The sequence below is a fragment of the Notechis scutatus genome, chromosome Z (genome assembly GCF_049901735.1).
Source record: "Notechis scutatus isolate UNSWTSFEM ecotype Mainland chromosome Z, rNotScu1.2, whole genome shotgun sequence".
NCBI classification, from domain to species: domain Eukaryota; kingdom Metazoa; phylum Chordata; class Lepidosauria; order Squamata; family Elapidae; genus Notechis; species Notechis scutatus.
Genome location: NC_142025.1, coordinates 49,720,497 through 49,734,175, shown reverse-complemented (window position 1 = coordinate 49,734,175; position 13,679 = coordinate 49,720,497). Strand labels below are relative to the sequence as shown.

The following is a 13,679-nucleotide window of genomic DNA, read 5'->3' as shown; positions in this document are numbered from 1 at the left end:
ACTATAATAACCTTAATAATAAAATTAAGTGTTTCATATTCTTGAAAAATAAAATTTAAAATGCTTAATGTCCTTTGAAAACAATTTGTTTGATTCTTCTGTGTTTTACCAGGAATATTTTTCTAAAGAATTTGTATTGAGGCTTAATATATAAACTGACAAGGAATTACAGGTATTATACATTGAAATGAATAAAAAAAATTCTTAGAAAATTTGGCATGAAAGTCTTCAACTCTTCACTGCTTAAAATCTGAAAGTAGTTTAATGTTAAAATTACGTAGTAGTTTTTCAAATGACAATCTTCCACTTAATTATTTAGTGGTAAAGTTTGTTTTTACCTTAATCTTAAAACTGTTTTGAGTAGTAAATGGTTTCGTCTGTGCATTTGAGATGAATTTTTGTGATCTATAAACTATATATTGTTAAAATACAATCGTCCTCCAACGAAAAAGAAACCAATGCTGTTTAAATTAATTTACTAAGCAATAAACTTACTAAGCTTGGGTACAGGCTGTGTGTCCCAAAACTGGTATTTACGTTTGGTCGCTTCATCAATATTCTTGGTTGGGCCCTGACACGCTGAGAGCAACTCCATAGCTCTTTGAATGTCTTGCAGCTTCTGCATTGGAATGGCTGGATTCTGCAAGCATACAATCACAGGTAAAAGGAGAATGCGACTATCTTTAATACTGTCACACTCTGCTGGGTTTATCAAGCTGTTGTGCATTTTTGATATATTACATCTAGATGACCTCCAAGGTCCCTTCCAACTCTGTTATTCTATGAGTTTATTCTAAGAGATCTTCTGATCAAAGATATCCTTAAAGAAAATATCACATGAAATAATTTCTGAATGAAAAATAGAACTGTATTTAAAGCAAACAAATATTAATTCCAAGATACATCAGTAAAATTTGCATAGAGAATGTAGACTAAGCACATAGGCCTTTCTTGGTGCTACCAATAAGAAAATGAGGACCTCTTACTTATATCTTTTCAGCATCCTGATTGTTCCACTTTTTTCTCTTTGATGTTCCAATCGGACAAGAATCTGAGATATTTCACCCAATGAAATTGAATCCTAGAAAAATCAGGACCCCTAAAAGGATTATTTTTATTCCCTCTTCCAATTAAACTATAGAAATCATTGCTGTGAGATGTAATCCTGGCTACCAGCTTGGTTGCCTATGAAGAACATCAGCTGGAAGGTTAGAGAGCTTCCTTGTGGAGTGGGTTGAACAGCTTGCTAGACTAGATGTGCTTGGGTCTGATCCGGCAGGGCACAACCTATCTTCTTTTCTTTCCAGTAAATAACTTTAGAACACCTCAGGCAATTCTCTTGAGAATTCTTATCACCACCTTTTATGTCATCTTTATCCGTGTGAGAGTTCTTGAGCTAGGCCTAAACGGATCTCCCATCTTCCTTTGGCCCATTTCTTCACGCTCCTATCTGCTGGCTTTTAATTTGGGAAGGAAGTACCATATTTTTTGGTCTATAAGACACATTCCCCCCCACCCCCCGAAAAATGGGTGGACATGTCTGTTCATCTTATAGAGGGAATTTTGCCAAAGCCCCGCCTACCTGCCAGCCCCCACCCTTTAGCCTCTGCCTCCCATCAATTTGCTTTCTTGCAGCAAACAGCCTGGTCAGGTATATCGGGGATCGCCACCGCTGCCTATCGCCATCTGGAATAGGCCGAAAATGGGACACGCAGAGGCTGAAAACGGAGCACGCGGATGCCGAAAACAGTATGTGCGGAGCCAACAATGGGGTGCATGGAGGTGGCAATAAGCATCGGCGGCAATAGGCGGTGACGATCCCCACAGCCTGGAACGATGGGCGATATTGCGGGAGGTCGATCCAACCGCCTATTAGCTGCTTGTGCTAAATCAGGTTGTGCTGAAGCTGACGAGGTTGTTTGCTGTAAGGAGGCAAATTGCTGGGAGGCAGAGGAAGATTTTTCCCCACGTTTTCCTCTTCTAAATCTAATGTGTGTCTTATAGTCCAGAGCATCTTATAATCCAAAAAATATGGTACTAAGGCAGAAGATTTTTTTCAGCCAAGGATCTGGAGAAGAGCAAAGGCAATCTCATAAAAATAATATTTGGGACACCTTTTTTCTGTTTGTGTACACCAATTTTTTTCTTTGTTGTTGTTGTTAGTGCTGGATGTATGTTTTTTGTTTTGTTTTTCTGTTTTGTACTTTATCTTTTATGATGAAACAAAAATATACTTAAACTCAGAAAAAGGCAATCTCATTTCCTGCTCATAACTCTTACATAAGTTGCAGCTACCTCTGCTTTGTTATCAACACACAGCAGCAAGGTACTGAACTTTCCCAGCACACATGAAAACTAATAGGCAGAGGACTAAAAGCGTATTTAGGGAAGGCCATGTTTCAAATTACTAGTTGGTTCTGCATTGCTGCTATTAAAATGCTTATACTGAATTCTGTGAGCAAGTTAGTTGTGACAAATTGAAAAAAAAGAAGAAGATAAATATGTAACTGTGGAATTTAAATGTTATTTTCTAAGTTAGAGGAAGAAACTCATTCATCTTGCTCCTGTTTTTGTAAAGTGTTGATGATGATACTAGAGCCAGTTTTTGCAGTTAGAAACTGGAAGATTCAGCACAAAATCAGCTGGGTCTCAGCCTTATGAAGAAATAAATGGCAACCCACTTCTAAACAAACCCTTTTCATGAAAACTGCAGGGACTTGTCCAGACAGTCTCTGAGAATCAAACATAATTGAAAGGAAGGAATAACAAATAATTACTACCACTGTCACTACTTTAATAACAGCACAGTGATTTGTTATGACAGTCTTCCAAGGTGTATTTTTAAATTTCCCAGCCTATTTATAGGCCAATATTCCCTCATAATCTTCATTCAAGCACTAACCAACTTTGATCCTACTTAGTTGCTAAGTCTGAAGAAGATCAATTATGTTCTTCTACCATAACAGTAATGGTGAAGATTTGATAATTTCTCTACATCATCCATACTGAGAATATTGTAAAATGTAATTCTGTGATGGACACAGCATCACAGATTTCTACCCAAAGTTTTCAAAATTAAATGCAGAATATCTAAAACACTAATGTTGACATGTCTAATAGAATGTGTGTGCAACACTTAGCATCAATGCTACGGAGAAAGAAAACCTGATAAAACATTATAAATAAGACCCCTGTCTGTTAATGTTATTTTAAATTTTATTATTGTTGTTATTATGGTTAATCTTCAATTCGATTTATAGTCTGGCACTGATAAAAATATAACAGTTCAAGTCCTAACCAAGGACCTAAGAGCTGTTAAGGCTGTATATAGGCAGTTCCAAGTAGGGTGGTATTATAACAATAACAGGGAAGCTGCAATGACTGTTGAAATGATGTTATGACATTTACGTATGGTCACTGGTGCCTTGTAAATAAATATATGTAAGAACACATAGCAATAGAATTATCTTAAAAATCTGTTCTTTGAAAAATATGTCTGAAGGCAAGGATTATTTATCCCAAATATTGAAAAGAAAAAGGAGAACCAACAGTAAAAGAATGAATTTTGAAACTGGCAGAAATGGTGAAATGAAGTGCATTGGTTAGAGATAATGCTTCGAACAAGTTTATAAGAGAGTGGAAGCCATTTGTGGAGTTTCTGGGAGTTAAATACATTTTTTCTTTTACGATCGTATAATTCCTTTTATCTGGGTGGAATCAGGGCAACTGAATGGAGCTGATTCAGATTCCCTTCCTGAAACCTATGCACAAGTTTGCAATAAACATTTTCTCTTTGTGCCCTGATAGAGAGACATCTGCTATTGCCTAGGATTGACCTCTCAATGTTCCAAGTGGAAAGTGTGTGTCTTCACTTTTAGGCCATCACATCAATGGATTGTTAACAGAGGGTTTTGAATATTAGCTTATTTTGGGGGCATACTAATTAACAGTTTCTTTTTTAAATAGCTAACAGGTATTGGGTTGATCTGATTGATAGATATTAGATTTCTTTACTTCAGAAACTGTGGTGTAAAGTAATAACATACCAAATACATCAGGTATAGATGAGAAGTTTTATAATTATTTATAGACCCACAGTACAAAAGGGGGGGGGGTAATCTACCAGATTTATTTGAGATATTTTTTAACAATCAACTAGGGCAGGGGGACAAACTCAATCACATTGAGGGCCACATCAGCATTATGGTTGCCCTCAAAGGACTAGTTGCATGTAAGACTATGTGTCATGCCCCTGTCAGAATCTGATTCCAAGGGGGAGACCAAGCAGATGAAAGGGAGTGGGAGTGTGGCTCCATTGGCTGTGGAAGAAATTGGGGAAGGGCACAGTCCAGGCTGGACAGAGCAGGGGAGAGGTAGAGCAAGAGAGAAGGAATTCAGAGGAAGATCTAGCCCCCCCTCTCTTCATCCTAGGGCACGTAAGAAGGAACAGAGAAGGGAGCAACGTGAGTTGCGTGGCTTACGGGGGAAGGAAAGGGCCCTGATTCCCTTCATTAGCTGCAGCTGGGAAGGGGCGTTGGTACTTACCTGATACGCTCATTCTCTTTGAGCTGCGAAGAGCATCCAGTAGTGGGAGGTGCTTCAGTCTCCGCATTCATAGGCTGAGCTTTAATTGAGGAACGCTCCTCCTCCTCCACGTGACTCCTCCATGCGTTCCCCAGATTTTGCGAAGACGAGAGAAATAAGTGCTCTCATCCTCAAGATCTAAAAAGGTTCGTTGGCCGAAACAGGACCCCCCCAGACGGAAAGGGGTGGGGCTGGATGCTCTTCGCAGCTCAAAGAGAACGGGCGTATCAGGTAAGTACCAACGCCCCTTCTCCTATGAGCTGCTCCGAGCATCCAGTAGTGGGACATACCAAAGCTTGGCCTGTCCTATGGGAGGGACTCCGTCTGGTCTGGAATCTCCTCCTGGTCCCTGTGGACCTGTTGCAGAACTCTTCTGCCAAAGGAGGCCTCCGCAGAGGCAAACACATCAATTTTATAATGTCTAATGAAGGGCGATGGGGAAGCCCAAGTCGCCACCCGGCAGATTTCAGATATTGGTGCCTGTGTGGCCCAAGCTGCCGAAGTTGCTGCGCTCCTAGTTGAATGAGCTGTTATGCCCTTTGGCACCTGCAGAGATTGAGACTGATATGATTTAGCTATTGCCGCCCGTATCCAACGGCCTATCGTAGATGGTGATACTTTGTGACCCTCAGTATTGGGCGGAAAGGACACAAATAAGGCCTCAGATTTCCTGAAGGTCTCTGTACGCTTGATATAAATTCGCAGTGTGCGTCCTACATCAAGCTTATGCCATTGTCTCTCCAATGCCTGTGATGGTCTGGGGCAAAAATTTTGGAGAATGAGCTCTTGTGCCCTATGGAAAGCTGAATTGACCTTGAGCATAAATGTGGGATCGGGACGAAGGACCACTCGATCGGCATGAAACATATAGAGATCTTGTCTGACAGACAAGGCTGCCATTTCCGAGATACGACAAAGAATCGCTACAAGGAAAACTACTTTGTATGTCAGGAATTGGAGACTTGACTTCCTCAGGGGTTCGAAGGGCCCCTTAGTGAGAGCGACAAGGACCTTGTTAAGGTCCCAGGTGGGGTAACGGTGCACCGCTGGAGGACGTAAATTGGTGGCTCCTCTAAGGAAGGACCTTATGCGTGGGTGATGTGAGAGAGAACTGAGACCTTCGCAAGTGATAACTGATGTCAAGGCCGCTACCTGTCTTTTTAGCGTATTAGGTGACAGCCCTTTATCAAGTCCTTCCTGTAGGAACTCTAGAATCTGAGCGACAGATGGGGAGGCGGGATCAACTTGAAACCTACTACACCATTTGCAGAAAATGGACCATGTGGCGTTGTAAATTCGAATGGTTGAGGGGCGTCTGGTGGCTAGGATGGTGTTGATAACTCTGTTGGAGAGCTTTTCGTTCCTCAAGCCACTCCGCTCAACCTCCAGATGGTCAATTGAAACCATTGAGGGTCCGGGTGTTGGAGGGGCCCCTGGGTTAATGAGATTCTGTCTGGCGGGATTCTCCAGGGTGGGGCTACCGAGAGGCTGCGGAGGTCTGCGAACCATGGCCGTCTGGGCCAATAAGGCGCCACTAGAACTAGTTCTGCTCTCTCGTCGAGTAACTTCTGGATGACCCTGGAAACCAGAGCCAGTGGAGGAAATGCATACAGGAGCCCCGGGGGCCATCGGCAGCGGAGCGAGTTGTAATTCTCCGCCCCTTGGGATGGGTACCTGGAAAAGAATCTCGGGAGCTGAGTGTTGAGAGGGGAAGCAAAAAGGTCCACCATCGGTTGACCAAATGTCCGAGTTGCTCCTTGGAACAGGGATGGGTGGAGACGCCACTCTGAGTGATCTATGGTGGCCCTGCTTAGCCAGTCTGCCTGTGTGTTTGATAGGCCCGAAATGTGTTCTGCTTTGATGGAGAGTAGGTCGTTCTCCGCCCAGCGACACAAGCGCTCCGCTTCCCTCATTAGCTGTTTTGATTGTGTGCCCCCTTGCTTGTTTATGTGAGCTTTGGCTGTCACATTGTCTATCAGAATCAGTATGTGCTGCCCACGTACCTGGGGGAGGAAGTTGCGAAGGGCCAGGTGTACTGCGCGAAGTTCCAGCCAGTTTATGCTGCACAACTGTTCTATTGCAGACCATCTGCCTTGGGTTGTGAGCGACTGGACGTGGGCTCCCCATCCAAACAGACTGGCGTCTGTGGCGATGGTGAGCCTTTGTGGCTCCTTGAAGAGGCAGCCTCTGTTGATGACCGGCTTGGACCACCAGAGGAGAGACATGAGGACCTTGGGTGGTACCCTGACCTTGAGTGTGGAGTTGCTTCGTCCGGATCTCTGGTACGGTAGTAGGAACCACTGGAGGGATCTAGTGTGAAGGCGGGCCCAAGGGATAATAGAAATACATGATATCATTTTGCCCAACAATTTTGATAGATCCAATAAGGACACCCTCTTAAGCCGCCTGATCTCCTTAACTGATTTTTGAATGCTATTTAGTCTATCTGGTGACAGATAGACCTTGCCTTCCACTGTATCTATAACGGCCCCTAAGTGAATTATTTGAGTCGATGGTGTTAATTGACTCTTCTTCCAATTTATTAGGAATCCGTGCTCTTGTAGGGATTTTAATGTGGTCTGAGTGTCTATAGCTGCTTGATGGGCGGAAGGAGATAAAATCAAGATGTCGTCCAGATAACACTTGAGGCGAACGGGGATGATCCTGAGATGGGCAGCTAGCGCTGCAAGGACCTTGGGGGCAGAGGCTAATCCAAATGGAAGGGCCACGTATTCGAAATGGTGATTATTGTAGCAGAATCTCAGAAACTTAGAATGTGAAGGCCGAATAGCGATATGCAAGTACGCCTCCGTCAAGTCTATGGACGTGAGCACATCCCCCCGTCTGATGCCCAGTAATATAGATTGGAGGGTATGCATTTTAAATTTGCGATATACCAGGAAACGGTTGAGACGTTTCAAATCTAATATCGCTCTCCATCCCCCCGAGTTTTTTGGCACAACGAAAAGGTGTGAATAAAAACCTTGTCCTCGTTGCTTGGTAGCTACTGGTTGAATGGCTCTTATTTCCAGAAGATGTTGGATAGCGGAATCCATGAGATTACGCCTAATCGGATCTCTGGAAAGAGGGCATGACATGAAGAAATTTGGGGGAGTGGATTGAAACTCCAGAGCCAGGCCAAATCTAACTGTATCTCTGACCCAAGAATCAGAGGTAGAGAGGTCCCATTGGTTCGCGAATAATTTAAGGCGTCCGCCAATGGGAAATGGGTTCCCTGAGCTATCTTGGTCGCCGGAAGGGCCTGTTTCCTGCTCCCCGAAAACCCCTTTTGGGTTGTCCACCCCTTCTACTCCTGTCCCCTGAGTCTGACCTATCCTGTTGTTGCTCTGATCTGAAGGATGGGGGTCTCTGGTATCTGGGAGAGAAGGGTCCCTGATAAAAGGGTCGGAAGGATCCCCTTCGAAAGGACTGGGGGTTTCTGGGATCTGATCTTCGAGCGAGGGAAGGAAGGAATTTCTTCTTGTTGTGGGTTTCAATTAACAATGGATCTAGGGAAGGGCCAAACAGTTTGTCTCTCACTATGGGTGAGGAAGCCAGCTTGTATTTATGTTTAGAGTCTGCTTGCCAGTGCCTTAGCTATAGCAAGTGACGTGCTGTGACGTGAGATGTGATGACCCTCGCTGAAAACTTGACAGCGTGGTATGTGGCATCAGCGGAGAATTCAGCGGCAGCTGTGAGTTTGGCGATGACTTGTTGCGCCCTAATGTTGGAAGTGGGGACATGTTGCTTCAAAAGGCGAAGCCATCTAAGAGATGACCGCGTGAAAAAGGAGGCGGCCGTAGCAGATCTGATAGCCCATGCGTCAGATTGATGCGCTCTGCGCAGGGCTAGCTCGGCCCGTTTTTCCTCTGGTTTTAAGACCTCCAGCGCGTCGCTGGAAATAGAGGAGGACGCTAAACCCACTATAGGTTCGTCTACCTCAGGGGTACTGAGCAGTTTTGAAAAATCGGGTTCCAGGTTGAAATATTTCCTATCGTAGCCCGTTGGGGCTGAGTACACCGCTGCAGAAGCCCACTGCTTCTGCACCAGGTCAGAAAACATGGGTGGGACTGGGATGACCTCTGCCTCAACAACCGGTTGGTTGAAGATCAGGTCCTCTGGCCCCTCCTCTGAGGGGACAGGGGTGTCAGATGGTGATTGCTTGCTTAGGCGTGCGGTGTTCTTTGCCTTAAACAGTAGGGATTTGAAGAGCTGTGGCTGAAATAAGCCCGTAAAAACGGGCTGGTCAGGGATAAGCCCTTCGTCCTCGGACATTTCCCCCTCTAAGGGGTCTGCCTCTGACAGGGGCTCGCTATCCTGCATCGACCCCAATTCGGACTCGTCTGGTTGCATTACTTCCTCCTCCTCCTCCTCCTCCCACCCTTGGAAGGGGTTCTCCCCCTGTAAAAATACCTGGGTCTGGTGTTGGTCTGACCTGGGCAAGGACCTCAGAGATTGTGACTCTAGGTCAGGGACCCCGGGATAATGTCTGGGCATGGCTGCTTGTTGAAGCCCGGCCGCGATCCCCTGGCAAATGGCCAGCTCCATCCAGGCTCTTATTCTTTCCGGGACCTCCTCAATAAGAGTTTCATCCTGGCGCAGCAGCTGTTGGAGTGAAGGTGGCCTCTGGAGCCCTCCTGGCTCGTGTCACAGGAACTTGGATCTGTTGTCCTTGTGGGGGTAAGCTGCGCCTGGATGAGAAGGAGAGATCTGGGGGAGGAGGGGTGTGTGAAGTAGACTGACTGGAGGATGGGAAGCCCTGAGGCACAGGGTGTGCTTCCCTGGTACGCTTGGCAATCTCTCTTTCTAAGGCCTTATGGCACCTTAAGGCGTCCTTTTCTGAGGCTTGAGAAGTCTCTTTAGTCTGTTTGCGTTTATGGTGAGATTTGGCTTTTGCCTTCAAGGAAGGTGTCTGAGAAGTGTTACCATCTGCCATTCTGATTAAATTGTATTGCAGCAATTTGGATATCAGTAAGATAAGGCAGTTGGCACGCCCAGGGTCCGATCTGAGTCAAGAACGGTTACCCTGATAAGTACTTATGCCCCCCCTTTTTTTGATATCTATATATATGTATATATATAATGAGTCGTATCTCAGTTATAATATTTTATAGCATTAAAATATTATACTGTCAAATAATGTATTAATATTGATGATTAATAAACTTGTGATAAATATTATAATATTCCTGTTAAAGTTGTGTTATTGCTCCTAAGAGCAGAAATATATATAATAGCTTCCAATATTATTGAGAAGAAAAATATTGAGATGAGATGAGCCCAATCAGCCAAATTCGAACGCCTAAGGCCTAGGGAGAGAAGTATAAGGGCCTTGCAGCAGCCTTCCTGCACAGGCAGACACAGGCCTAGGTGCCTGCTGCTGCGCCGCTGAGGGTTGAGCTGTGAGGGTTAGCCAACGATCTTTCAGTGAAGAGAATAACCTCGAGTGCACTGTAGCCAAAACGAGGGTAAATCAAAGCTCCGAGAACCCAACAAGGGTCCTGCTGCCTCCAATTTAAATACCTCACACAGTTTGAATGATAAAAGGCGCGCAGCCACGAGGTGGCAATCAAAAATGGCGTCCGCCAGCAAACTTTCTTGGCGCGCTCCTCCTCAGTGGCTTACCGCCAGAAAAACGAAGCCAAAGCTCTTAAATGAAGAGGCGGCCAGGGAAAGGAGAGATTGAAGCCTCTCTGCTTGAAATTCGGCGTTCGGGAGGGGGAAACAGCGATACGACTCAGGAATGAAAGAAAGGCAAGCCGCAAGCAAAAAAAGAGCGAAAGTAAACGAAGCGGCAATCGAGAACAGCAGAGGGAAAAGCTTTTCGGGTGGGGGGGGCGCGAAGCCGCGACAGAGCCTCCCGCTGCCATGGGGACGCAACGGCACTTCCCCAATCAACAGTTTAACGAAATTGAAAGGTTGTGAAGAGGCTAGGGAATACTAAAATCAAACCTGCTGTTCGCAATTGAGTTCCTGATTCGGCCAAGGATCGAATGAAAAAACACTGCCTGTCTCGCACAAGGCTGAGCAATAACTGGGGAACGCATGGAGGAGTCACGTGGAGGAGGAGGAGCGTTCCTCAATTAAAGCTCAGCCTATGAATGCGGAGACTGAAGCACCTCCCACTACTGGATGCTCGGAGCAGCTCATAGGAGAACAGAGTGTTTAAAAAGGAGTTTGCACACAGAAACTTGTTGGAAGCAAATTGTGAGTTATCTTTTATTGTTGAGGCTTATCTGGGTTCCTGACATCTCCCCAACTGTATGTGTTTTGTTGGCCTTTGAAGTCTGCAATTCCTTATCCTGCCCTGTCCAGTTAATTGCTGCAGCGTGGTTTGTGTGGATTTTTATTTACAGTTTATATGTACTTTGTTTTCGGACTGAATTTCTTCTAATGAAAGACTGTTCTTGAGAGAGTTTTTTTCTCCAGCCGAAGATAACTGGACATTGGAGGCAAAGTTGGAGATATTAAAAGGACTTTTCTTACTTGACTGTGTTGCCTTTATGCCACACCCTGGGTCATCACACTATGACGACTCACAGGGGCCAAATGGCCCTGGTTGGGTAGATGTGGCTGAGTGGTCACAGCTGGGTCACTGTGACTAGATGGGCATGGCTGGCTGGGCGTCGCCACTCAACACTACTTAGTGGGCACAGTTGACTTGGGATGGCTGAGTTGGGACATAACAAGTTGCACCAGCTAACTTGGCATGGGGACAATTTGGTGCCCCAAAAGCACCTTGCCTTTTCAAACTGCTGACAGCTAAGCGCATGCGTGCCCGTGCACATCCACCCATACTGCATTCTAAGTTTGGGGACTTTTATACACAGAGGACGGAGAGGACCTTTTCCCCAAATCTAGGCATGATTGGCAGTTTGCAAGCTCAGATGTGGATAAAAGTCTCCAAGCTTGGAATGGTGTTTGTGCATGTGTGCGCATGTGTGTGTGCATGTACAGCATGCCAAAGGAGACTTTTTCTCCCAATCACAGACATCGTTGGCATTTCCCTGTCCAGTGCCTATTCCCAGCAAAACAGGAAGCGGTAGATGCTGCTGCTACATGTGGAAGTACAGAGGAGAAAGTTTGCAGGAAGCAATTTCCTCCGAGACCAACTTCTACCTAGACAGATCTCTGGAGAGCAAGAGGAGGAGGCAGGGGAACAGCATTCCCCAGTCCAGCATGAGGGAGGCTGACCCTTCTCTAAAGGAAATTCCCATTTCCAATTGGGAAACCCCCTCCTCCAGAGATCTGTTAAGGAAGAAGTTGGTCTCAGAGGAAACAGGTTCCTGCAAATTTTCTCCTCCACGGTTTCCACATACAGCAGCATTGTCTTCGCCTCCTATGGGGGGCCAGGCAAGGTTGGAAGGGGGATCCATTGTCTCTAAGATCAGAGGAAGACAAGATCAGGTCAAGTGCCAAAGCCTAGTCCACCAGAGGAGCCTCGCCATCCCTATCAGGCCATGCGGAAGACCTCTGGACAGTGGCACAAGCTGCCCTGAGCCCTGGGCAGTGGAGGGCAAGTGCCCAGCCTGGCCACTGAACTCCCAGGACACTGGGACTCCACAGCCCAGCCCCATTTTCCCAAGGAGGCACCCAGCTGTGTTTACTTCCTTGAGGCTGCTGCTGCTGTGCTCACTCTCCTTGGCCAGATTGCTCATAGTGATTGTGGGAGGGAAAAGTGCATGGGTCAGAGGGAGGCCCTTTCCCTCTCCATATGAAGAGATCAGGCTTTGTAAGCAAAGCATCCAAAGAGACCACCAGGAGGGGCCAAGAGGCGGGGACAAGGAGATGGTGAGAGGATAGAAGGCTGCTGATGGCCAAATGCTAAGGCAGGACTTCCCTCAGACCCTTCCTCCCAGGAAGAAACAGGCCAGATGTGGCCCGTGAGCCTTGAATTTGACATGTCTGAACTAGGGTGAACGATGTATGCTTAATATCGACTCTATATGTGCTGTGCGCACTTTTTTATTATTTCTTTTTTGTCTCTAATTATCTTTCTTTTTACTGTCTTTGTAGTTGTTCATTTTATATGTAGCATCTTATCTTTGAAATAAATAGAAAAAATAAATAAATACATTCTAAAACAATTATATTTTATCAAATTTAAGAAGAATCTGCAAGAGAAAAAAGTTACATAACTGCAACATTTATGTGAATTGAGTCTGTTCTGATTTGTTAAAGATATTGGATTGAGCCAATACAAACAATTGATACAATCTGAATTTCCAGGGTGATTTGATTTCAATCATTAATTTGAATATATACATTGGGTTAGTTCACAAATCCGATTTCATTTAAAAACGTATTTTTATGGTCATTAATAGTAAAATAGTAAAATAGGGATAAGAAAACAAAGGCCAATCTCTCACTTTTGAAGGTTGCTGATTTTTAATCTCCTGGGAGTCCGAAGCAGAGTCTGATTTGGTGTCTCTGGAATTTGTTTTCTCCTTTTTTCGTTTCTGCTTCTTTTTCTTTTTCTTAGCTCCCAATTCTCCTCCTGGACTTCTGCAAAAAAGTACAAGACAACAATCTGCTGTAAGCTTTGAAAAGAGGAAGTAAGCCATGAGCAATTCCAAATGATACGTAGCCCCATTTTTACAGTGCTGGTATTCTGCAAGAGCCAAAATCTGATGCAATATTACTGATGTAGGGCTGTACACTTGGTGTATACATGGAGGTAGAAGTGTGTGTATTGAAAGGAAGGGGTATCTGCATCTATTTTTCCCTAAAACACCCCTTCTTCCAATTAAAAAAAAATTAAAGCAAGGCAAAATCCTTCAACTTCCCATCCCCTGCCCCCCCACTCAATATCATCGTGTCACTTTTGCAACGGACAGATGTTTAAAGAAGTAAATGTGCAGAGCAGACTGGAGGAAAAGCTAACAGCAAAAATACATTACTGTGTATTACTGTGTACTGTGTACCTTCTCACATATTTGCTTTTTATTGTTCTGAACTGTACACTGCCCAAAATTGACAAGAAATCAAGGAAAGAGATTAATTAATCAATTCAGGCCAACATGTGCTCCCAAGCCTATCTTGAGAGAGAGAGGGGAAGGGAGGGAGGGAGGGGGAGAGAGAGAGAGAGAGAGAGC

General features: G+C 44.9%; 1 protein-coding gene across 4 annotated transcripts in view; it reads right to left on the bottom strand.

The window, feature by feature from the left end:
- Positions 1-13,679, bottom strand: part of NMT2 (N-myristoyltransferase 2) — a 46,063-nt gene that overhangs the window by 19,455 nt on the left and 12,929 nt on the right. For all 4 annotated transcript variants that reach the window (XM_026681385.2, XM_026681387.2, XM_087945757.1 and 1 more), the window contains exons 2-3: positions 12,954-13,089; positions 496-640 (exon numbers count right to left, since the gene is read on the bottom strand). In XM_026681385.2, the coding sequence (XP_026537170.1) occupies positions 496-640; positions 12,954-13,089 (281 nt within the window). The remainder of the gene's footprint in view (positions 1-495; positions 641-12,953; positions 13,090-13,679) is intronic.